Here is a 26,812-nt window from a genome sequence, read left to right as displayed (position 1 = left end):
GCTGATTTGAAGGCTGAAGCTTTGTGCTAACACTTGTAAGAATTCACCCTCTATCAAAGGGTGAATGTTTTAAATCGTGTTGCTGAGATTTGCCGGGACCTTGGATTACCCTATATCAGAAATCTTTTACCTTGATCACATCACCATATTGTGTCTGAGCTCTCAGGTTCAAAAGCCCCTGGTGTAGAAATGGCTCCAGCAGATCCCAGCAGGACAAGGTCTCCTGCAGGAAGAGCAGGGCTGTGCTTGCACACACCTGTAAATTATCCCATCCAAGAGCTGGGTGTTTGGGTATTCTCGTTGTTTGGAAATTTGTTGTTGGGAAAATATTAATGACCTCCCAACACATGGTTCTGTGCTGTGTCTAAATGGATTGCCAGTCCCCTGAGGCACAGGCTGTCTGGGTTTGCCTTCCACAGAGCCAAACACATTGTCAGCACTCAATTAGACATTGGATATATGGTTTTGTGCTGACTCAGAGCTGAAAGATAGCCACTATTTTTTCTTATTGAGCATCCCTGCATAGAGCAAGCAAGCTATTTTTACCTGAACCGAAACCTTTCTAACATTTTTCCTGATAGAAAAAAATGAATCCTGTGTAATTGAAATAATGTTGAAAAAAGGGATCTTTTTTGGGAGATGGCAGTGATGTTTTTAACCTTCCAGTAACTGAGAAAATGCAGCCTCTGCGTGTGCCCACATCAGTGCCTCTCTTCCCTCTTGGCTACACCAACTGGATGGCCTCTTGGCAAGAAAAGCCATTCTCTGAGACACAAAGGGCTGATCAGCCAGTGTAGGAAAAGAGCAATGGGGACAGAGGCAGCAGCACATTAGGAATCAAAGGGTGGAAAGCTGATGGGTCAGTGCCAGTATAGGGACAATTGTAGAGTGAAACTGGCAAATTTTTATTTGGAGGAGAAAGAGGAGAAATATGGGCAATAGATGCAGGGGAGGATGCTTTCTTTCTCTGGTGCGTTTGGGCAGAGGAGAGGGAAGGGAATATAAGGTGAATTTTTTTTTGGATGCTACAAATTTTTGTAATTCCAGTCACGCACAGAAAAAGCTGGGCAGTGCTGGCTGTGAAGGTTCCCGTGCACCTGTACAGGGTGGGACAAGCATTCAGAGGCAGAAATAGACACTAAGCCATCCTGTTTGGGCAATTACTCTCTTCCTGCATTCTCACCACAGTCGGCAGTTTAGTGGCTAAGCCACAAAGGGAGGCATAAGGACGAGTATGATCTCCTTTAGAAAATACCTGTACTTAACAGAACCTCCCTCCTGGGATGGCATTCATTATGTGTCTATTTATTCATCCATTGCTCACACGATAATTTGCTTCTGCAGAAATGTATCTCGGCTCCACCCAGTGCTGGGACTGAGCCACTTTAGCTGGCACAGCTAGATATCATTTACCAAGAGAAATTAGCAGTACGGCACACTTAATGGTGACTGATGTTGCTCTACCTGCCCATGGCTGCTCTAAACGCAATCCCTACCTCCTCAGGAGCTCATCCCAAATCCCAGTGGATTTTTAACTCTGCCCCGACTTGCACTATATGTCTCTTCAAGAGTTGGTAATATTCTAAGAGGGCTTTAAGTATAAATGGAAGAGGAGCTGTTGATTAGGAAGAGGCAAATGAAATGCCAGCTCCTGTCATAGCTCACTCCTTATGTAAAGGATTTGTGGCAGTGGGTTGATCCAGAGCAGCAGCTGTGGTAGTGTCACTTGGGTACTAATTGGGAGTACGTGAGTACAAAGAGCAGAAAATGCTGATGAGGAGGGCATAGGAGCTAGCGAGGAAGGGGCTGGCACACGTACTAGTCTCCTTTACTGGAACACATCCCTCTGCATTATGCTGTGGCCTTCTTTCTCTGCAAATTAATCTAGTTTCTGCTGCCCCTCTTCCCAGCAGAATGCACAGGCAATTTTCTGTCTTCCGGATAAGATCTCTCCTTCATAGTGTTTGGTTATCATAGAACCTCAGCTCCTGGCCTAGAGTTACTCAGCTTTCCATCCCACCTGGTAACGTGCCCTGATCCATTCACCTCAGCTCAGCCATCCCAGGCTACAGGAGTGCAGACTGACTTCTTGTTTGTTGTAGAGCCTGTGTCTGGTGGTCAGGAATCTCATCTGTCATCTGCAGGAGTAATTGCAAAAATTGATTCATGGGAAATGCCTATAACAGGCAAATCCTTTTGACAGATCACACAGCCATCATTTTCTGCATTTATTTGAGTCAATCAATGCTTTGATGCATATTTGGGTCATAAATACTGTGATCTCAATTGCATTTATTATTATGACAGCTGTGTTCTATTATCTGTTATTTATTAGGTTCTGTTGTCCCTTCGTTTTACACCTTGTGGAGCTGTCAAGTTGGCTGTTCACTGGTGACAAAGCTCCTGGCTCTGTTCAGAACAGAACCTTCCAAAAATAAATTCTCCAAAGAGAGCTGAGTAAAAGCAGGATGTAATTTGTTGGAGAGGCCCTGGATGAACTTTTCTCAGTTTATTGGAAAGAGGACATTTGTGCTTTTTTTCCTACTTTTGTCCAAATCCAGAATTAGACTTTACATTTATCATCCAGAAGTCACCGAAGCTAACAGTCCCACTGATCAGTGTGAATTTTGAATCATCCCCACTGTCTCAAATCGGAATTAATTGGGTTATTCAATATTTGAAACGTTCGGATGCTGACTTGAATGTTTCTAATTTTCCCTTGAAAGCTCTTTTAGCTTTATGTCTTTTTACATCATACAAATGGCACGATATCTGATTGTGAGAGGAATGAATTCCAGCATCCTTTCAAGGTCAAACTGCAATGGGTGGAGACAGTCATTTTCTGCCCTTCATCCCCAGCAAGCAGTCACACTGTGCCCAGTTGCAGCACCAGCTCTGCAAGGTGTCGAGCACATTGGTGTTCATTCAGGAAAGCGTTTAATCACAGAGTGTACAACTCTAAAGTGCTTAATATAAGCATGTGCTTAAGTGCCTGACTGGACTGGGGCCAGTGCAATTAGAGCCTCGCAAGGCTGAGGTTTGTAAGCCAGAATTTGTGCCAGCTAAACAGCGAGATTGTCTGCAGCAATACAGTTGAAATGGGTTTGACAGAATGCTGCACATACTTCTTTTTGGTATCTTCATGTTTCTCTATTTATTTATTTAACTGTAAATTAAAAAATATATATAAATAAAGTAAATCTGTAATTCCCACCATAAACATCACAGTGCAAAGTTGATATACAACAGTTGTATGCCTCACAAAATATATGCAAATGGATGCATATAATTTGTAAAGCAGCTTTGACATCTTCATATATTAAAAAAGAAGAGCTGTAGATCATATCGTAGTTTAGCATTCTGCATGTTTTTGGGCTTCCGTGCATCGCTATCTATGAAAAATTCATTATTTGTGACTACTTTAATTTTATACAGACGTTCCAATTGAGGGAGTGTGCATCCTTCTCTTGCCCTTTCTTTTCTTTATTTCTTCCCACGCTTTAACATCTAATGAATTAGATGGCTAAGGTCAGGCAGTGGCAGAAGTGGAACTGCCCAATGTGAGCCCGAACTCTCTGACCAAAGGTGGGTCTCCAGGTATCCATGTCCCACCCACTTGGGTTTGCCAAACCCAGAAAGCTAAAATTGATCCTGGAGTAACTGCATAGCAGTAAAAGCAGTGTGGTTGCATTCATCCAAATCTTTAACATGGGCAGACATTAAATCAGCTTAAAATCTGACACTTTATCCAACGTTTCCAATTAATTGTAGTTGTGGTGTGAGTGCCTTGTTTTGGGTGTTTGTGTGGTGTCACTAAACAGGTGTTTTGGTGTAGGCTGGAGGAGTGAACTCTGAAGTCAAGGAGATTTTGCAGAGGATATTCTACCAGGAGGCTCTTTCCTGCATGCCAGAACGTCCTGAGTTAATGCTTTGTGGTTTTGAGGGGAGGCGTGGGGGAAAGGGAAACTTGTAATCTTTCAGCTGAACGTCCCTGGCCTGTTAGGGCTTTGTGAACTATTTCTGTTAGTGAAACAGTTACTAAGTGATGAGTTTAAATACAAGTTCAGTGCTGGTGAATAAGGAGACTGGAGTTTTCTGTCTGACTACAGGGCTGGTGCCTCAGTAATATTAACAGTATTGTGGTTGCCATAAAATGATAGAACAGATTAAAGATCTTCAGTTTTTGTGGTCTGTTTCTCTCTTTCTGCTGCAGGAGTCAACAAGGAGCCTATGGCTTGCTTTCTGTTTAAAATTCTTTCCAGCCTTCACTTCACCTTCTCAAGTGATGTTTGAGCAGAAGCTCTTCATTTATTCTGCCCTGGTTTTGTTCATGCTTTCAGATGTAGCACAAGTTCACTGGTCTGAAGTTTCTCTGGGAATGAAAAAAAACTGTTTGATTAAGGAAACACCGACTGCTGCAGTCCTATCAGACTGCGTAACTTTGTAAGCCAGGGCTGCAGCACATCCAATTAAATGGAACTGCTCTCTGGAGGATTTGGTTTGCAGAGAATTAGTTTTCATGTTCTTGGCCTTGTGTTTATTAAATGGTTCTTTCCTTTTTCTCTCCTTTGCAGTTTTCATCTGTAGCTTCATGGTGGCAGCGCCTATCTTTGGTTACCTTGGTGACCGTTTCAACAGAAAGATCATTCTCAGCTGTGGGATCTTCTTTTGGTCAGCTGTCACCTTTTCAAGCTCCTTCATCACTGAGCAGGTAAGATCTCTACAAAGGCACTTAGCAGAGTGCTCTGAATAGCTGGACAACATGCTCCTAAAAACACGCAGTATGTTGCATTATCTGATTTCCTGGGGGTCAAGTGAGATCTGCGTGACTTAACTGTGAAATCTTTGACCTTAAAAAAATCCATGAAAGTAACAGGTGAAGCATGTTGAAGCAAAGCTTTCTGTTGACATAAGGGCTTTGCTTTCAGGGAGATCCTAAAGAAACTTTAAAAGGCTATTAAAACTGACTTGAAAAAAAATCCATGGCTATATAGTAGTTCTGTTGCCTTGTGGTATCACAACAGAAGTCACTGGAGTTAATTGGGAACTCTGCTTATGGTATGTGGGATGACAAAATGCATCCAGTTTGATTCCTTTCCATCAGAGACAGTAGGTGTGGATGACAGCATGGAGATTAAACAGAATTTTAGCTCCTTTTGTGCTAGCTGATGGATATGTCTGGGGAGCTGATGATGGGACTGTCAGACTATGAACAGCATCCCTCACCTGTTTTCAGTACAGCCACAGTACTCCATTCTGAAGACTCCTCATTGTGTTACTTTCCTTGCCTATCAGAGGCTCTTATCTGGCATTTTCTGAGGAAGAATATCCCCTTTTAAAATCATATTATAGAGGGGTTGAATTGTGGTGGATGGCAACATTCCTGGAGAGACAAATCAGCTCCTGGTGTCACCAGTGTGATTTCCCCACTGGAGGCAGAGACCTTCCTCACTCTTTCTGTCCAGCTGCGTTCCACAGATTGTAGCATTTGGGTCACGCCTAAAGAATGACATCCTAAGCCTCTCCTCCCTGCTCTCTCCTGCCCACACACATGCTCTGTAGTTTCTAAAAACAGAAAATTTCCACCTAAAACAGGCAGTGGCACTCAAGTGTCTGTCTGGCTTTCATGTCAGATAGTTGCTAAATTTCTAAATAAAATATGTCCATGGCCAAATGTAGAAGCCTTTAACTCCAATAGATGGTTCTGGTTTATAATTATCCAAGAAGAATCCTTTCTAGAGAAAGACCATCTCCTAGCAAAAATGAAGCACATTTTTACATTCTGTTTTTTTTTTTTAAACTTTCTTTTCATAACACTCTGCAAATTTAGCTGTGATTGTAGCCCAAAAAAGAGGCAAGTGCTTTTTGAAAAAATCAGCTGCTCTTCTCATGTTACAAACATGCATTCATGCTCAGGTTCTCAGCAGTCTCTCCATGATGGATCTAGCTCTGTAGTTTCAAATGGGAGAGGAGTAGACACGAGGTACTGGAAGTGGACCAATGTCATCTGTATTTTCAGAGATTTTTAGTTGAAGGATTTGGGGCTTACTAGCTAAAGCATTCATAGACTGATGCATGAGCTCGTTAGGAATCAGGAGATCAGCATGAAAATGTCATATTTGTAGCCTGTTAAAGTAATGCATATAAAACTGGACTATATTTGAAATCCAGATTTCACTTTTTTTGGAGGTCAAAAAAGACAAGATCAGAATGACCCAGACTGTTAATTTTTCCTGTATTTATATGAGTACTAACTTTGGACCCAAACTATAACCTTGGAAACAAACTCTCAATATCTAGAAAAGTCCCCCACAATCCTCAGCTCTTTCAGAGTAATTTTGTATTAAACCAGAGATCCTAGTCCCAACTCCTTGCTATCGAGTCCAGATATTATGGTATATTTTGCAGCTGCTGTATGGATGTTCTCCACCCAGTGGCTGCAGCAGATGAACGAGGTGATAAGCATAATCCCAGCTTCACACAGCATCCCTCCCACCTCAATATCCTTATTGGAGGTCTGACCACTAACTGAGAAGGCATGCCACATTGAAGAAGGTGAATTACTGAAACATTTGTGAGAAAAGGAGTCAAAGAAAAGCTGATGCAACCTTTGTCTTTATGCAGTGGCTAACTAGGCATTTTTCCTGATTTTTGCCTTCTAAGAAATCATTTAAGGAGTGAAACAATAGCTTTTCTCTCAACATTTTTTTTAAGATAGTATGTGTGTTTGTCAGAGAAAAATGCTATGAGCTGAAATATGAAAAAAAAAATTGTTGATGCAAATAAAAGTCGTGGTGAGGCTACTGTCAGCAGATATGTGCTCACATCCAAGTCAGCATGGAAAGCCTGCCTAGAAAGAGCAAGTTGGCGCTGGCTGAGCCCACAGAACACTGTACAGAAAACTCCTTTATGCAGTGACAACAGAAATACAGAGAGGCAAGAAACGACAGTCATTCAATAGAAACAGCAAACTGTATCTTCAGGGATTGCCTTTCTTCAAGTTTTGAGAATATGTAGTGCCCTGTGAATGCTGTCTCTGTGTAATTAATAGAGTGCACATCCACAGAGTATAAATTTGGAGGGTAGATGGAAGGAGACAGCTTAACAGAGGCAGAAAGCAGCTACAGTTCTGGTGGACACTGAAAGCCCACAAACCGTAAGAGATTCTGGCAGTGTGGTGATTAGTTCCTGGATGTCATTTGCACATGTAAAGGAAAACGATCAAAATGCCACAGTGTGAGGGAAGATCTAGATTATTTCTCATTTGTTGTGGAAACAAGCACACAGAAACGGATATTTTCATCCCTATCTGTCCTATTGTCAAATTATGCAATAAAGAAATATGCACATGACAACAAAAGAACATGGGAAGAGAAACTACCTCAGAGATATCTTTTGATCTGAAGAAAAGGAGTGGAACTCAATGAAATACTTTATCTGGGCTTCTATCAAAATGCTATTTCGTATTGTTTGGATTAAGAAGATAGTGACTGAATGCTGTCAGATAAAACATCAGATTGGCTCTGAATGTTATGTAGATGTGTTATTTGCTGGAGAGCACTGCATTAAGGTTTGTAACCACTTATTAAATATCCTTCATTATTTGTTACCAAGGATCTTGGCACTTTAACAGGACTAATGAATGTCAAATGATTGAAAAATGAATCTCAGCCTCCACCAGTTAATAGGCCTTCATAGAAGGAAAAAATCAGTCTAAATTGTAAAGATAGTTCCAGAGTATATAGGAGATGGTAGTTATTGAAAACAACAGTGCATTGATTCCTTGTGTACCAAAAGAAAAATCATCAGAGTAACATGGCTGGGGTGATACTGAGAAATCCATGTTTGTTCTGTTACATTCTGTGATTTGACAATTTGCATTTGTTGCCACTTCACTGCAGAAAAATAAGAAGAGTCTTCCTGCACTTTGACACTTGTACTCCTCCATAACACTATTTAGCACTTCCTAAATGAAAGATTGTATAAAAAGTCACTAGCAAGTTTGTTCATGAATCCAAAATTATTTTAAATTAGTACATATTTAGACAGATCTCCAGATTAACTCAATTTATAGAAATTTCAATAAAATCTCCATTTATCTTAATTTGTAGTTTGTAAGTACTAACACCTGCTTAGAATTTACTTTCCTTAATGCATTTCTATTAATTAGTTCTCCACCTGCATGTATACAAATGTTGGTATTTTCACCTGCAAAACCATTTTTGTTGTAGTTTGTGGCTCCTGGCATGCATTTGGTTTTTGGCAAGCACTTTGGGATTTGTGGTTCATGCTCTATAATAAACCAGGAAAAGAATCAAAGCACAAAGAAATGCACTGAGCGTACAACCTTCATGGAGTTGCTTCACTGAGATGCATTTCCATCCACACAAAAAGCTAAATACTGGTCTGTCTCCTTCTGTATCAATATGAACTCTGCTTTTAGTGAGTGATTAGCTTTTTCTCCAGACAGCATTTGGATGAGTAGAATGTCCAATTGCCTGTGTTATGGCTGATCATCTTGAACTGCTTTATAGCCCAGAATGTCTCTGGGAAAAATATGTAGACCCAGTTGCATGATTTCTCTTGTTCTGAACAGCTTCACACGAAGCCATTTGGCTATCTGGAGTGATGAGGCTGCGTGCTGAGAGTTTGTGTCTGGCTGCATGGATATCCACATCTAGTAGTTATAATGCGACTGTTCTGACAGTTGAACTCTTTCACCAGAAATCTCTCTTGGATTAAACCTTGTTTTTGGTGCTAACCCTCCTGCCCCTCAAAGCACAGAGTTCTGAGAGATCAGCAGCCTTCTCCCTTGCAGGCAGACACCAGCTTCTTAAAGCAAGAAAGAGCTCAAAGGTGGAAAATTGCAGACTGTTCTCCCAGCCTTGTGAAGTACTACTATTTCCCACGTGAATGTCTTGAGTAAAGGATACTTCTGCATAAAAGTGTAGGAAATATCCAAATAATTTTCTAGGACGGTATCTCTGATAAAGCAGATTTTATTCGCAATTGCAATGGCGGGCCTCCTGCAAGCAGGAGAGCCCCGAGAAAAAAGGTTACATCTTTTTATCCCCTACTGCCCGACGCTTATCTCTTTCAGCCCTGGTTCCTCATTGGCTGAGTACTGCAGGTTCACACTCTTCGCGACGCTCCACTAGTTATACAAATACCGAGTAAATATAAATCTCCTGATGCCTAAACATATATCTTAATTGTTTAATTACCTTCTAACAGTTGTTTTCTCAACAGACATTTGGTCACGGTTTTTGGATATCTGTTTTATAACATAAACATAGCCCCTTGATTGTTTTATGACCCCCCCCCCCTTTAACATTTGTACCCCTTTACACTAAGTCATTGTTCTGGTCATTCATCTGTCCTTCCATAGAGATAAGCTCGGAAGGAGGATAGAAGGGAGTATCCTGGAGCCTGTTTATGGCATCCTGATATTCCCACAGAGTGTGACAGTTTTGCTTTGTGTAAAGGCCCTGACTCTTTGTAAGTTTGTTAAATGTATTTCACTTCTGCCGGTCTAATGAACAACGCTACAATATATTCTCTAGTTCCAAACACTATACACACATTGTTTAGAACATTCAAAATCTGCTGTGAGAACGAATTTGTTAGGTAATTCAGTAATTAAGTTTCTAAAAATGTTACCAATATGTGTATATTATTCTTACTTTTCGTACTAATTATTTCTAATATGCTACAACTTAATTCTTTAGATCAATTGCCCTTCTCCATTGTTCACTGCAGAAACAACACTTTCACTTTCCACAAATTCCCCCCTCTTTTTCTTTTACAATGTTGATTTCTGCAATCCTTTTCTAAGGTACAATTACAAAACCTTCTTTACTTTCTTCGTCTTCCTCTTCTTCTAATATCGTTATTCTACCGAAATATGATGTGGGCTCTGTTTGCTTCATCAGGGCAGTTTCAATTAACCGCTGTACCAATCTTCTCACACAGGGGATGATACAGCAACTGATAGCTGCTAGGGCTCCTGCTACCACAATCAGAGAGGTAAATATAGACACAACCATTCCTTTCCACTTCCCAAACCAGGATTCCAGCCATCCGGTGAGCGAACTATCTATTCTGGAGTTCTCAGCTAGTTCATTAGCCAAAGTAGCAAGCCCCGTAATGCTTTAGTTATCATGCTATCTGGGGCTGTGTTATTTGCGATAAAAGTACAGCAATGAGTGCCCAACATTACACACACACACCCTTTTTCAGCTAGTATCACGTCTAGGGCGATCCTATTCTATATGGCTATAGGCCATCCTGCTTGTAGCATCCAGTTGTTCTGCAGTTCCCTTTATTGCCTCCTTTGTATAGTTTATAAATCTCTACTGATTGTAATAGATGTAGTTTATCCGATCTTCATTTTTGTTAATTGTCACCCACCAGAATAGAGATTCAAATCCTGCAGAAATTGATTTCTAGCCTTAAATTCATCAGGGACACCTCTAGGCACCCCAATTGAATCCATATATATTGTATCATCATCAAATGGGGCTCCCAGGATCCTTTTGTTCCTTTTTTGAATGTGTGATAGATCCTTCTCAAATGCCAAAGTGAACGGTATAGCCAGTTGAACAAGTGCACAGGTACCTCCCCAATTAGATGGGAGAATGGACCATAAGATCTTCCCACCACAATACCACCAGAGATCCGCTCTAGGGATTTCCAGCCTTGAATAGTTTCCCGCTAAATCCTTCGTAACATCCAAGGTTTCACTGCATAGTGAGAAATATAGGCCTGGTAGCCCTCACACCCTGCCTTGAGAGACAAGCTGTATGGTTACCTATGGCCATAGAGAATGCAGGAGGGATTTTGGCACCCATCTCCAATATCGGGGGAAACAATAGGGAGAGTGGTTTTCAGGCTTCATTTCCCCAGGCGGTTTTCTCCTCGTACAGGGCGATCATACATTGCATTCCTTGGGAATCCCTGGTCCATCCCAGAGGAAGGGGTACTACCTGAGCTACAGGCTGTCCTGATGTGCAAGCACAGCAATTGCTATGGTTGAGACTCAGGACAGTCTACTTAATCCATTCTACCCAGGCATTCACATCCCTGTATCCTGTCTTAATTTCAAATGTTTGTCTGAGATCTTTTATTTCCATAATTACTACAGCTGCAGGACTTTCAGAAGGATATTTCTCTCTCTTTTTCTTATCCTGAACCTTTCAAGTATGATCAGGCAATGAATCCCATACAGCTACTCTGAATCTAGCTACTGGGTCTCTTCCTCAAACGTTTATTCCAATCCCAAAAGTGATGTTAACAAGGCTATCGGCCTTGCTAATTGTTATTGTCATTGGATTACACTGCAAGGCCTGGCAGTCTGGTTGGACAATTCCCCTAAACATACTAATCCGTTCTTTTAGGGTGCGTGATTGCATTGTATCAAATGGGATACATGTCCAGCCTTGATAGGCAGTTGTCCACCATACATTATTCCATCCCCCACAAGGGGATCTCTTATTCATACCTAATTCAGGACACAGGTATTTCTCTTTGTGACTCAGTTGTCGTTGGGCACTTAAGTCCCTGCAGGCTGTCACACTGCAAGCATCAAATGTGACAGTCTGAGGCGTTTCTCTCCTTGTTACGTTCACCCACATCTTAACAGGGTATCCTCCTGCTCCCCTCTGCAGGTCATCCTTTTTCTCTCTACCCCACTTGTACCCTGTTCCTGGTACTAGGATTATACAGTTACTTTCTGGTGTCTCTACCCCCCCATATGTTTTATTATGTTCCCTTAGAACCAATCTCCATAAAATAATACAGGGCACAACAATGTGTCCATCTGGGTATACACCCATGTGTCAGCTTGCTCTCTTCCCTTCTAAATCATTAATTAGATTCCTATCCTCTTTAAAATACCTTATAGGTACTGATTGGGGTTCAGATATTTTAAGTTTACCATCTGTAATTAAAGCCAGTTCACCAATTTCTTCTCCCGTAGCTGCCTGTTCTGCCACCTGATCCACTATCATATTCCCAGTTTCCTGTACAGTATCACTATTCTGATGTCCTCCACAATGGATAACAGCCATGCTGCTCTTTGGTAGACCCACATCATGCTGAATTTGTTTTCCTTGTGTGTAAGCAACCCTCGCTCTTTGCAGATGGTACCATGAGTGGGTACCACCCCAAAAGCATATTTAGCATCTGTCCATATATTTAAGGCTCTTGTCAAGGCAGTCCCCTCAGCCTTCTGAGCGGAAGTCCTCACAGGTAATGGTTTTGCTTCATTTACCTTATCAGTAGCAGTTACTGCATATCCTTACAGTTTCCTTGTCTCACAAAGCTGCTTCCGTCAGTGAATCCAGGAATCCCCATCGCCGTCCAGTGGTTCCTCCTGTAGGTCCGACCAACTGGCACAAACAGTCTCATGCAGTCGCACACTGCTGGCTTGGAGGGAGCTCTTTGTTGGTGTTCTGGGCGTTCAGCAAACTGCTTCCTTCTCTTTGATCAGTTGTGCTTTCTGTTGAGAAACTTGGTAGCCATTTAAATCAAGAAATTCAGCAAACCCACAGTCCATCGTACACAGTCCTCCTTGGTCACTGTGGCATCCATGTACTGCAGTAAAGTTCCACCGTGGGATAGAGGAACTCAAATCTCAGGCTCACAAGCTAACCAGTTCTCAAAAATCAGTGGGTTGTTCTCACAACACTGGGTAACACTGTCCAGGTTAACTGAATTTTTATTTATATATATATATTTTTAAATTTTATTATTATTATTATTTTATTTATTTTTCTCCCCATATTGAAGTTTTCTTATTCAAAGGCAAATAATTTTTGACTTTCTTTAGCAAAACCAGGCAGAAAAAGGTGTACTCCAAATCCAGAACGGCAAACCCCACCCACTCATTCCTCAACTTGGTTAATAAAGTGCATGGATTTACCACCATGGGTTGCATATCTTAAACATTTCTATTAATTGCCCTGAAATCTTTTACCAAACTATAGCTCTTGCCAATCCAAAAAGTTATTTGTTATTTCTTTTATCTTCCCTCCTACAATCTTGTATCCTAAAAGAGCATTGCTTTACCCTGGCTGGGCTGACTCCTGTCTATAACTTAACCTTTATTGAGTTGCCTTGCCTTTTTTTTTTTTTTAATTATTATTATTATTTTTTTTTTTTCTCTCTGCCAGGCATTCCTGATGCCTGCAATCCTGTATATACCTGATTTAGGATTTACATAACTTCTGGGGGTACAACATTGCTTTTCCCAGTTTGTGTTAAAGCCAGACTTAAAATTTTCAGTCAATTGGCCTTGCTTGACACTTAGCTCCAATTTTTTTTACTGAATTTAATCTCTACATTCAACTATTCTAATACATCATGCCCAAGTAATGGTTTTAGAGAACCTGGCATGTACAAGAATTTATGTATTCCTACTTGTTCTCCTAGCCTGTATTTAATTAGTCCCTAAAAAGTAAACTTCTCTTGCCAGAGCTCCTACAACTATTACAAAAATCATCTACGGGTAATAATTCTTGATGTAGCACAGAGTAAGAGGCACCCATATCAGAAAACAAACTCTTTACCCTGCTTCCCCAGCTGCTTTCGGTCCAGTGGGGGTGGAACTCGCCCTGAGCCCTTCCAGGCTCCCCCTTACCTCTTCTTCTAGGTAAGGACATCCCTGTTACACCTTGCTCAACTTTGCCTTCCTCAGCCCGTGTTTTTCCCAAACCCTTTTCACTTTCCAGACTTTCATCATTACTGAAATACAATGTTAGTAATTTCTGTTTCACCCCCTTCCCTCCCCAGGATTCCGGTGCTTACAGTGGGATGTCGGGTTTCCCGAGATCTCTGCAGATGACGGCTATTCTCACTCTCACTGTCCCGTCCCATCCCCACTCACAAGTCACACACCCTGCACAGTTACAGCGGGAAGCTCTCGCCCTCAGCTCTTTCTCTCACTCCGAGGTGTTCTTACAAACCGCGGTGGGGGGGTTAGTGCGGGGGATGTGTCCTCGTGCCGACCCAAACTCTAATATCTCAAACTCACCGTTTTCCTTAACCTTGTTGCCAATTTGTTTGTTAATTTTTACAATTCCACTATTTGTACCCTCAATTACATTTCCATGTACCATTAACAAATGCACTTCCATACAGCATCGAGACAGTTTCTCCTACTGCCTTCAAAACCCACAAATCAAACAATACAGTTCTTCAACTTCTACAAACACCCAGCACTTGGTCTCATGATTAGGGTACTCAATTGTTAAAACTGGTCCCATTACTCATTTATGTTCTGGTTGGGTTTTGTTTTTGTTTTTGTTTTTGTTTTTAATTCAATATTTCCCCCTGGCTCACCAGCAATATTCCTCCAGTGAGCCTAAATACAACCCAGGGGGTCTTCTTGGTATCACTTTAGACACCCTCTGTTCCATAACAACCTCATACATGACATAACATAACGTAACATAACATGACATAACATAACACTTTCACGACATACACATTTAACAATCACAAAGACGGTGACAATAATCAGTACAGTTTATCCTCAGGATCCTTCCTCTCTCTGCCTCCCTCCAGGGTCCAACCTTCCCTCTGTATTCATTTCCCACACTTGCATAGCTGCCCACCTCCTTCTCCAATAAACAACATATCAATGATAAACATCATTTCCATCCATAAGTAGAAATTAGGCCCTAGAAATTGATCTAATTGTTCTGCGACACTTATAGGATCCTTAATTAAGAAATTCTTGAAATTCCTGACTTTTCTTCTAGTAAAAAAAAGCAAGCATGAGCATATCCTATTTTCCTTTGACCTAAGGAGACTGCCATAAAGGATAAAGTGAAGTATTAGTAAGGTTAGTGTTAGAGAAAGGAAAACTCTCCAGGTCCCATTCACAGTACTCTAACTCCCTCAGTAATCGAGAGTGCATCTTCTCTGTCGCTTGCATTGCTTTAGAAATTGAAGGGGGGCGGGAGTTATCTAAGGGATCTCATGTATGATCTTTCTGCTTCTCTTTCCTTTTTCTTTTGAAATATGACTCCTCCTTTTGAGGAGGATTTATTTATTTATTTATTTATTTATTTATTTTTACTTCTTGCACCCATTCAGCAACATAAGCCAATTCTGTTTCAGAAAAAGGAATCTTACTGTTTACGTATAAATACAAAGTCTGACAGGCCCAATCTTTGTCAGACCCCTATTTTGGTCAAAATCATGATTTTCCCTGTAGTGGCTCTCTAGGCTATGTCTATATACAGTATTCAAACATCTTTTCCCTGTTCTTTTCCCCAGTCTGGGGATTATTTTCCAATTCTGAAGCTTCTTTCCCAAGAGGCTATCTCTAGGCACGAATTTGGGGACCCCTTTCCCCTGTTCTACGGAGCTCCTATTCCCCATCCCTCCGGAATGCTGCTGTGAACTACCCAGCTCACAGGTTACCACACTCCGATTCTCAGATCTAGGGCCAATCCCTCTGGAGCATCTTGCTCAGATTCCTGGATTAATAGGGGTGTACTGCTGGCACTTCGTCAAGTGCACAGGGTACCGCACACCAACAGCTCCCTGCTGAGACTCACCCAAGTCTCCACCGACCCCCAAGGCAAGAATCAAACTCCCTTACCTTGGTCCGTGCACGAAGGTACCGGGTCTCCAGGGGTCAATACCCGTGCCTACCTGCCCCTTGGCTTTCTCAGAGCCCGTCCTGTATGTAACAGTCTCGGTTTCTTATCGGCTGTCCCAAGGAGTCACCTCACCACCCAGACAGGACCACTGAAATCAGCGGGGTGCACCTATCCTGTCCAGGGCAGCGGGGGAAACTCCCGAGGGGCGATAATTATCCCGGACGAGCCCCCAAATTGTAGGAAATATCCAAATAATTTTCTAGGACGGTATCTCTGATAAAGCAGATTTTATTCGCAATTGCAATGGCGGGCCTCCTGCAAGCAGGAGAGCCCCGAGAAAAAAGGTTACATCTTTTTATCCCCTACTGCCCGACGCTTATCTCTTTCAGCCCTGGTTCCTCATTGGCTGAGTACTGCAGGTTCACACTCTTCGCGACGCTCCACTAGTTATACAAATACCGAGTAAATATAAATCTCCTGATGCCTAAACATATATCTTAATTGTTTAATTACCTTCTAACAGTTGTTTTCTCAACAGACATTTGGTCACGGTTTTTGGATATCTGTTTTATAACATAAACATAGCCCCTTGATTGTTTTATGACCCCCCCCCCCTTTAACATTTGTACCCCTTTACACTAAGTCATTGTTCTGGTCATTCATCTGTCCTTCCATAGAGATAAGCTCGGAAGGAGGATAGAAGGGAGTATCCTGGAGCCTGTTTATGGCATCCTGATATTCCCACAGAGTGTGACAGTTTTGCTTTGTGTAAAGGCCCTGACTCTTTGTAAGTTTGTTAAATGTATTTCACTTCTGCCGGTCTAATGAACAACGCTACAATATATTCTCTAGTTCCAAACACTATACACACATTGTTTAGAACATTCAAAATCTGCTGTGAGAACGAATTTGTTAGGTAATTCAGTAATTAAGTTTCTAAAAATGTTACCAATATGTGTATATTATTCTTACTTTTCGTACTAATTATTTCTAATATGCTACAACTTAATTCTTTAGATCAATTGCCCTTCTCCATTGTTCACTGCAGAAACAACACTTTCACTTTCCACAAAAGGGATACTATTTAACGGGTGAGCAAAGTGCTCTGCTAAGTAGTTTGGCTCCACTAGGTTGGGAGAACAAGCATACCTAATAATCAACAAGACCAGGCTGTGGTAATGTGGGTTTGCTAGGAGACATCAAAACTGCAGATGGGAACAAGTTTGGAAATGAAAAAGCAGAGAATAACAAGGTAAACAGGGAATGTGCTGTTGAATCCTTCAGTTCCTTGGTAAATATTTCTGTTTAGATGTTGAGATAGCTGACATGACAGCCTTCTTGTTGTACCCCCTGCAAATTACTCAGGATAGGTGTCTACTGCTGTTTTCCTCTTTTCCTCTTCTTTTGATTTATATCTAAAAGAGGAAGCAAATAGCCTAGTGTGGAATTCCAGTTAGCCAGCAGTGATTGCTGAAGCCTTGTTTCAGACTTTCCAGATCTATATTTATTGCCAGAGCTTGTCTTTCAAGGAGTGCTGGAAGAGAAGCAGAAAATTATGTGCACTATGGATCAAATGGTTAGCTGAGCTAATTTTAAAAAATGTAAACATAAACCAACCCCCCTCCCCTACTGCCCAGGATTCACTCCAAGCAAAAATGTGCTCTGAAAGAAGTTAATTTATGAAACACACAGCTTCTGTTCCTTTAATTCTACTGCATAAGCTTGAAAAACAGAAGCAAACAAAACTAAAGCCTTTAGCTCTTTTTTGTATGTAAGAAAGGTACTGAGTGTTATCTTGTAGTCACCATGAATTGCTGGAATGCTTATAACTTGTTGTTTCATCCCATTGTGTTAGAGGGAAATCTCTTTTACAAAGAAAACCAAATAGATTCTCCAAGCACCATTGTGAAATCTGCTGTACATACACTCAGTCCTATCCCTCACTTGCAATTCTTAACCATTCATGTGGCTGTTAGAGAGATCTGTGCTGAAGCTGATACAGGATGCTAATGGACAAAGGCTGTTAGTTGCCTCTGGTGTATTTTGCCAGACCTTAATGTAGCACTGGAGCCCTATAGATGAGCATAAACTATTGACATTTGGATTTCTGCATGCCTGCCCTTTTACCAGAGTGCTCAGGAAAAATATAGTCCACTGTGTAATTTCTTATCACAGAGGAAGAGATTAGGATGGGTAACATGCTACAGGAGCATTGCTGTTCTAACTGTCAGTGTACCAGTGCTCAAATTACTAGGAGCTGCTGTTACAGCCGTGTGCACAGTGCTGCAACTCTGCCTTGCTTTGCCTCTGCTCTGTTAAGATGAAACAATCTCTACAGCCCTTCCTTTCGCAGAACCACTTTGGAGTCAGTGGGTCCCAGGAGAGGGAGGATGCAGTGCTGAGGTGAGGTGGGTCTCAGGTCTCCAAAGAAGGGAAAGAGAAGGGCTCTCTTCACTGATCTGCACAAAGGCTCCACTGCAGAAAGAAGGTTTGAAGGAACTGAGTCTGCATCACTATCTAACTCCTTTCTACCTGACAGCACTCTTTTATTCCCTTGCATTTTCTCATGTGGATTCAGTGTGATGGATTAGAGGAAAAGGATACTTAATTTCTTATTCCTTTGAGAATGAATTGTTGGCTGTATTTTATTCAGGTGTTCTGGATATCTGTTAAGTCTGCTAGCATCTTCAACGCAGCTGAATCAAATACTGCTTGGGAAACTGTTTTAATGTAAGAAGAACATATTTTACCCAAATAAGTGCAATGAATTGAACTCTTGAATCATGGGCCCCTCTGATTTTGCTGAACTGGGACAGAAGAGGTGAGATAAGATTTATACGGATGCAGTAGGTGCAGCTTGCTCAGATAAGGTGTGTGCAGGATTATTGTCATGTGTTTGTCCCTAGTCACTTTCTTTCTTGTCCTGTTCATGTTGTTCAGCATCGTAACTCACCTGAACTGACGCATCCTGCTGCACAGGCTTCTGTTCATTAAAGTGAAGGCAGTGAAATGTCAGAATTGCTCCTTGGGGCTCAGACGTTTTCTGGAGCAGGTGGACAGAGGTTTGTGCTGGGAGGGAATCAAGAATTAGGCTTGAGGCTAAAACCTAATTTGCAGTGGCTCTCTGTGAAGGCTCATGATAATTGTTCATGTCTTTTTCAGAGAATTTTTTGTTATCTAGGTTATCAGAAAATATTGAAATCATTATCACAGGACCTGTGATTGTTGCTCCAATTCAGCTCCCCCTTTGGAAATCTGTGGGAGCCTTTTCTGTGTCCTTGTGGGAATTGAGTCAGACTCTACATCTTTTTGAATCAATATGCTTCCATCTAATGCTGATTCATTGGATCAGGAAAATGCTTAGAGACACCAGCTGGAGACTGTGGTACAGGCATGAAAGTTCTTTACAGGCTAAAGACCTTTACAGCTTTGTCTCATTTTTATGGAGCAAGCTGAATTTACTTCAGGTTGGGCAGTAGGAAGGTTCAGCTGCTCTGCTCATTAATAGATGATTTGGAGCAGTGATTTGGAGCAATGATGGAAGCTTGCAACTTCTATCCTGCCTGCTTTTATTGTGGATATCTCACCTTGATCAGTTATTTGCAGTGGAGGCAGAGGGAAGAGGGCAGATTTATTTCATTGCCAGGTTAATGTGTATCTTAGAAACATTCCTTCTTGTGTTGGCAGTTAAGGTGTATATTCTACAGCAGAGGCCTAACCCCAGAGTGTGCTGGTGAAACACAAAAAGGATGTCTTGCTGCTTTAACTCTGTCTTATTGAAAGTCTCTATAATACTTTTGCATTATGCTTTTATGCTTAGTAAATAATTATTACAGCAGCTCAAGATCAGCCTTATTCAAAATATCCCAGAAAAAATGTTCCTTAAGTAGACTGAAAAAAAAATAATGCTGCATGAAAGCTTCCAAGCAGGTCTTGAAATAGAGAGGAAGGAATGACAAAATTTGATCCCAGTTTAGCAGGATCCTTGTAGCAGCAGTTGTGACCTGAGCAACACAAACCATTCCTGATGCAGTGCAGCAGCACCGTTGCATGCTGTACTTCAGCACTGGGGCAGTCTGACTGGGTCAAACACCATTGGAAGGCAAAGTGGTCTGCGTGGCACCATGTGATCCTGTTTATTTGGAAATAGGCTTCCCAGAAAATGGAGTATTGAGAGTATGGAGATGATGCCACATTGGTAGGGTGGAATACATCCTCTCTTTCTTCACTGGGGTGTTCAAATATGGGTCTGGGGAAACGTTACTGTTTGGTTAAGGATGTAAGCTGACATGGACTTAGTGTAGATGTAAGTAAGGCAGTTTATGGCTAGTGTTCTTTAAGCTTTTGACTTGGAAAGAAGCATGATGCTTCAGGAGAGTTTGATCAATGATGTCTCACAGACAAAGAAAACAATTCAATCCAGTTTTAGGCTCATTAGGGGGCCTGGAAACAAAACCAGTCTTCCTATTACCAGGACCTTGGTGGGTCTTGAAACTTGTGCATATTGTTCTCAAAAACAGGATGCAGAAGAGAGAGAAAGTGTTGTTCAGCTGTTTTAGCTTGTATTCCAGTGCAAATAAATGGGTTTGGGCCCTTTTTTGTTTGAGCTCTTCATTGCCTATGGAGCTGTAGGAAACATAACTGATTCTTCAGTGGTCCACAAGGTCTGTGGCCTCCTGGGTCATGTGTCAAGGCTAAAAAGAGGACATTATATTACTTATATTAATCTCTCTATACTGAGTCTGTTTTGCTTGTGACAGTAAGTAATGAGTGATCTCCTGTCCTTATCTCAACACTTGAGCCCTTTCCATCCTATTTTCTTCCCCTCTTTCTTTGAGGAGGGGCAGTGGAGAGCACCATGGTGGAGGGGAGCTGCCCATCAGGGCGAGACAACCACCAGGTGCTCAGTCAGTCTTTTGAAGTGTTGGCATATCTTTTGAAATGCATGACTTTTAAATGCCACACAAAACACTGGATTTGCAATTCAGATAACAATGAATTAGACTACTAATCTCAGAGCCATGTAATTGGTTTTGAGTGGGAAATCCCCAGGAATGGTGCTGATCATGGTGTCTGAGCACCACTGATGCAGTCTCATGAGAAGACAGTGACATAACATACAGATGCATTTAATATACTTAAATGGGATTGTCATTTTGTCAAATAGGCCTGCTTTAGGGAATGAAATGAAGCTACGACATGACAAAACCTTGCCAGTTGATAATGCTTCAAGAAGCAATGCAACGACCTTTCAAAGATCGTGAATAAGAAGAAAAGTAGATAGGAGAAATTCTTTTCTCTGGAAATCTGATGCTAAAAATGAGATCTCAGATGTAGTCCAAACATATTGGAAGGTCAGCCCTTCTCACAGTGTTTTGTGCTTCTGGATCTTGATTGAGCCAGCAAGACAGGGAGGTGTGAAAAAAGAAAGCAAGAACTAAATTTCTCTACAGAGTTTGGAATGATTCCAGTGGTTTTTCAGCAAAGTTGCCTACAAGGTTTGCCTTGCTGGAGTATTAAACTTTCATCGTGTGCAAAGTAAAATATGCTATGAGTCAGTGCCACAAACAGTACAGGTAGAAGTGCTGGGGCTGCAACTTCATTTGAGGTAATTTGATTTAAACCTTGAGTTATTCCATTGCAATATATCCTTTATTGACTTATCAAAAATCATTCTACTCTTGAAAATACATACAGTTAAACACAATATCCAAGTGTGGTGGCTCAGTCAGTTGACTGATGCTTTTTTCAAAAAGTGCTGAAAAATTGTAATTTCTGCAGTTGTCTCAGGGAGAGGAACGTGGTGTTCTGCTCTCCAAGAATCAGACCTATCTATTGAATGTGACTAAATTTCTACTTAAAAACTGATCCAAACCAAAAGCAAAGTATATTTGAGCCCAAACAGCCCACCAGGCTAATGTGCTTAGAGCTCTAAAGTTTCTGTAGGTGTCACTGAGGGCAGAGATGTTGTTAGTTATGTTCCAATGCCCATAACTTACTGTTCTGAAAATTCGGGTGTTTGTTTATAGCTGGGTTGCCTGGATTCAGTCTTTGCTTGTGACTCATCCTGTGGCAGCTCCTGCTGCTTGTGAATATCTTTAGTTTTGTGTGTTCCAGATGATATTCCAGTTGCTGATATTGGAAAATTTGTGTCTCGAGAGCCTTGCATCTTTTCCACCGTTGCAAACCTGAGGTGCATGGTGATAATGGCTAATGCCAGAGATATTTGCTGCAAGTGCCTCTTTAGTGTGTCTCACACCACAGTTCTGGGACAAAAAGTAGCAGTTTGCTTCTGACCCAGGACTGCTGAAGTTTCTCAGGGGAAGAGCTTTGGAAGATGTATTCTGGCCAGTCTGTGTGCAGTGGTTTTGTAAGACGGATAAATGACCACTATTCAGCCATCTGAAACGTTACAGGCTCCTCTTTTTGTGTCTGACAGCAGATCCACAAGGATGAAAAGAAGTGCTCTAACGCAGTGTTCAAGCTAGCACTGGCAACACGGGGCTCTTTATGATGCCTGTGATTTATTTGAGAACATCAACCCTTTTCTTTGAGGTCTGCTTTATAGGAAGCTGTGCATGCAGCACTCCACTGGCTGGCGTTCTAGTGCATAAGCAAGCTGATCTGTTACATTCCTTCCAAACACTTTCCAGGCTTCTGTCTTTAATACAGTATTAATGACCAAGAAACTTAATTGAGAAGAACACAAATCCCAACATTTGAGTGTCATGTAATGTTTTTACATTACAGGAAGGTCAATCAGATGAAAAGGCTTCCAATTAGTTAGCTGAAATCCGGCTTTGTCTTAACTGAGGCTATTGTCAGAACCTGGCAGCGATGCTTCATCACCCAGTATCTTGTAATTACATTACTTAATTGGATAGAGAATGGGATTCAATCTTACTTTTTTTTATTTTTTTCCTACCTGGAAAGTTACAGAAAAGTCTTTCAAGACTGCCACAAGTCTGAAGGGAGGGCAATAATGGAAAGTTGGATTTCACACACTGCAATTTTAATGCAGGAAGGGAAATTTCATGCTCAAACTTTGTAATTAACAAAGAAAATCTTGGCCCTGATTTTTATATCCATGGAACACGTGGCAGCTCCCTGCTGGCCCTGGGAAGCACTGTGGGAGTCTTGCTACTTCCAGGGTGGTTTTGTTTTTGTTTTTCTCCAGGGTGCTTAATTAGGTGCTTCACTTTAGAGTCTACCTGTAGGTATCCAGTTGTTAAACACTTCAGTTCCTGATTGCAGGGTATGAGAAGGGAAAATGGAATGTCTTACAGTCTTGGTTATTTTTACATACTGAATAATAATATAAATCTCATAAAATAAGGACACTTTAATCAGCCAGCATCTCAAATACATTTCCAAATAAAACTCTCCACATTCAATTAAGCGTGCCTGAACAGGCCGCCTGGGAGAACTGAAGCCATTAACAAATACCAGAGACAGTTAAAAAAACAACAACAAAAAAAGGTGAGTGGACTTTGCTTCATTCCCCTTGCAGTTCTATATTTAAATATGTATTTGGCTCTCTTTCTCCTTGCTGGAGTGTCTGTTGTCCTCCTTGTGGACTCTGAGCACCAGCTGAATTTTCACGATAGGAAGTTGTTCAGAGGTAAGGTGCTCAGAGCTGAGAATTGATAGACTGCTGGGTGTATCTAAAATGAGCTGAAGTTTTGAAGTGTTTGACACTTCATGCTGTGAAAGAATCAGATCTGCTTTGGAAGCTAATCCCCATGGATGCGGACAGCTTACCTTTGCTAAAATGGCATCCTTCCTCAGGAGCTCTGTTATTACTGTTCACTGTCCAATGTGCTGTATAATGAGTATCATCCTTTACACCAGTGTTAAACTGCTTGGTCAAACTTTGAAGTATGCAGAGGTACCAGGGCTTTCAGTGTCAGACATTCAAGTACTGGAGGGTCCTTATTGAGGCAAGCTTGGCTGAAGTAGATGTTATTCAAGGAGAAAATAGAAAAGCCTCAAGAACAATTTTGACTTGAACCTGAGATAGTGTATACTCTTGAAATCAAGTGTGTTTGGAAAAACCTTGAGGACCTTTATTACTGTATCTAAAAGCTATTTTACAAAGCTTTGATGAACCTTCATCCTTTGGAAAGCAGCTTTTGCAAATTCTTGCTGGTTTTTTTTCTGTGTTACCAAACGGTACTGAGGAATGCATAGCTCCCTGGGGAGGCTCTGCCTGCTGCGTTGCTTTACTTTTAGAGCATTTTATCAAAGACTCAATCCAACTCAGAGCTGCAGTGAGAAATGCTGAATAGGATGTAAAGCACTGACAGTTGTGCATAAATGAAGATGGGGCTGCATGGCCTCCCAGTTCTATCTTGCCCTGTAGTTAGAGAGAGCAGAAAGCTGAATGTTCTTTTAAACCTTTTCAAAATGTTATATAGTCTCAGATACAGAGGAAAAAAGGTTCTGAGGTGGTCTTATCAATATGTATCAGTATGTTATAGGAAGCAGAAGGACTAGAGCAGACCCTTCTCTGTGATGTCCAGGGAAAAGATGAGGCAGTGGGCACAAAATACAGAAAAGTTCATTTAAACATAAGAAGAAACATTTTTACAGTGAAGATGGTGAAATATAGTAACAGATTGCCCAGAGAGGCTATATCTTTTCCATCCTTGGAGACAATCAAAACTATACTGAACGTGGTCCTGAACTTTCTCTTGTGGTTGATCACTGTTGAGCAGGGGATGATCTCCAGAAGGGATGATCTCCCTTCCAACTTCAGCTAACCTCTGATTCTGTGACATGTGCAAAGGAGAGTAGTGTGGAAATGATGATGAAAGATGGACTTTGTGTCAAGAGTTCAATTTGAGAAGAGGCAACTGCAGAACTTAATTCCAGTACAAGTTATAGAAATGTTATGTGCAGGAGTGACTTAAAAGGCAGTTGCGATTAGGAAGGGATGGGAAGAGAAAAGTAATTATGTGTAAGTGATGACACGTGCTATGAAGGAAAGAAAGGGGACTCTAAGCTCAATAACTTTTCTGCAGTTGGCCAAATGGCAAAACAACCAGCAGCTGTGGTGTATCTCCTGCAGGCTTCCTTGCCAGCACGACTCATAAGGGAAGAAGTTGTGGTGGAGGTGAGAAGAGTAGTTTATAGTTTTGTTTCCCAGACAAGTAATCATGAACTTCTAAGGGAAAAAAAGGTGGAGTGCTAATAGCTCACACCATTGCATCCAAGCTGACCAACCTGTCACCAACCAGGCTTCACCCAGGCATGCATTCTGGGCTAGGCCATATCCATGCCACATAACCTTTGGGTTGTGTAAAATGGTTGTGTAAAATCCTGAAAACAATGCATACCCAACCTACTGAAGGGAAATACCTACCAATGAAACATCTCAGTGAACATTTTTGCCCCATGGTTTTCTGGGCAATACCTTATGGTATTTTGTTTTTTCTACTGACAGTCCTCATGAGGGACTAGTTAGGATTACGTGTAAATAATGGTGGCTACTTATCTTCTCTTGTTCCTGAGCAATAAGACACCAGAGGGCCAACATTTCACATGAATAATCAGTTATTTAAAAATCTGGCTGGACTTAACAGAAAAAAAAGTGCTTTTCAGCACTGGTACAAAAAAAAAAAAACAACAACCCACAAATACTGAATCTGCAGCCCATCTCTAGCTTTTCATAATTCTCTTTTAATTAACAGGGTGTAGGGACCATTCACACATGAGAAGGTAGGCTGTGTGACTTTGCTGTCTATGTCTAGATATGACACACCATTCCTACCCACTGCTTGGATACAGGATAAGTTTCCATCATGGGAAGCCAGGTGCTTTTGTTGCACATACTCAGAACTTATGAAATATTAGGAACACACAGAGCTGGGAGATGATTTTAGGCTTATCTCTTGTACTGTAATCTCTGTCATCCCTGAAACACAGAGTGGAATTCAAAACATCATCATCATTTAACATGGTCTTGTCTTCCATGACACAAATGTTCCTGTTTGACTGGAGACTTTCAGATTCTTAAAGGTGACTGTCATTGCTGGAAAGGCTAAAAGAAATGGAGTGTTTGGTGTTTAAGCAAATATGTCACCTGCATTTGTAATTTCATTCAATTGCTCAGCTCTTCTGGTAACTCTCAGGTAATGAGCTGGAGTAAATTGAGAGTTTACAGGATCCAATGCTCTTAGTCACAACACCGATACTGAGAAATGTATTCCTGTAGGATTTTTTTTTTGCATTGTGAATTACGTCTTTGCATACCTGTGGTAAAGGGTGTGGTGTGTCCTCTTTAACCTCTTACATCCCTGCAAAATTCTGATATACAGAATCAAAGAATGGCCAGGGTTGGAAGGAACCTCAAGGATCATGAAGCTCCAACTCCCCTGCCACACGCAGGACCACCAACCTCCACATTTAATACCAGACCAGGCTGCCCAGGGCCCCATCCAACCTGGCCTTGAACACCTCCAGGGATGGGGCATCCACAGCTTCTCTGGGCAGCTGTTCCAGCACCTCACCACTCCCAATGAAATACAGGAGGAAATGCTGTTTGCCTGGCTGGAAAATAAGGGCTTGTTTGGGAAGGGCAAATGCTTGCACATCACTGCAGTTGTCTGCCAAAAAGGGTCACTGCTGTCCAGCCCCTGAAGAAACATTTGAGCTCTGTGGGCTTTCCTTTGGTCAGCTGCCCTCTGCAGTGTATCAGATTTATCTGTCTGCAGTTGATTTGACTGATCACTGGGGACTGCTGTGGTACCCTGGGTTTGTCAGTGCAATACCCTGCCAGCCACAGAAGTACAAGAGTGTAACTACATGACAGTTCAGCTGATTTTGCTCTACAAACTCACAGAAATAAAATCAATCCAGATGCTTTCTCCTTAGTTTATTGCCTTTCCACACTATAACCTAGGCTTTATGTGACAATCCTAACTCCATGGCAGCATGAAAGGCTTTCCTTATGCGTGTCTTCTTTGCACGGATGCAAACCCTGATCTATACCCTTGCTTGCTGCATTATATTTATATAATATTAAAACAAAACAAAACAAAATACCCAACAACAAACATATTGCAAGCCTAAGCAGTTCAAGTATGGAATTTCATGTTCCAAAGTCATTAGAGAAGTTATATGCAGAATCTGTAGGAGGTTAGCTCAGTATTCTTGTGTAGGAGAAGATTGCAGAGCAGATGCTGTAGCTGCAAAGTGGA

The 26,812-nt window shown here is 41.4% G+C and overlaps 1 protein-coding gene across 4 annotated transcripts in view; it reads left to right on the top strand.

Moving 5' to 3' along the window:
- Window positions 1-26,812, top strand: part of SPNS2 (SPNS lysolipid transporter 2, sphingosine-1-phosphate) — a 133,208-nt gene that overhangs the window by 51,037 nt on the left and 55,359 nt on the right. For all 4 annotated transcript variants that reach the window (XM_090122249.1, XM_090122248.1, XM_031591886.2 and 1 more), the window contains exon 3: window positions 4,575-4,711. In XM_090122249.1, coding sequence (XP_089978375.1) covers window positions 4,575-4,711 — 137 coding nt within the window. The remainder of the gene's footprint in view (window positions 1-4,574; window positions 4,712-26,812) is intronic.

This window comes from Phasianus colchicus, chromosome 21, assembly GCF_987193195.1.
Source record: "Phasianus colchicus chromosome 21, bPhaCol1.hap1.1, whole genome shotgun sequence".
NCBI classification, from domain to species: Eukaryota; Metazoa; Chordata; class Aves; order Galliformes; family Phasianidae; genus Phasianus; species Phasianus colchicus.
Note: the sequence above shows the minus strand (reverse complement) of the source record. Positions and strands in the feature narration are given on the sequence as shown.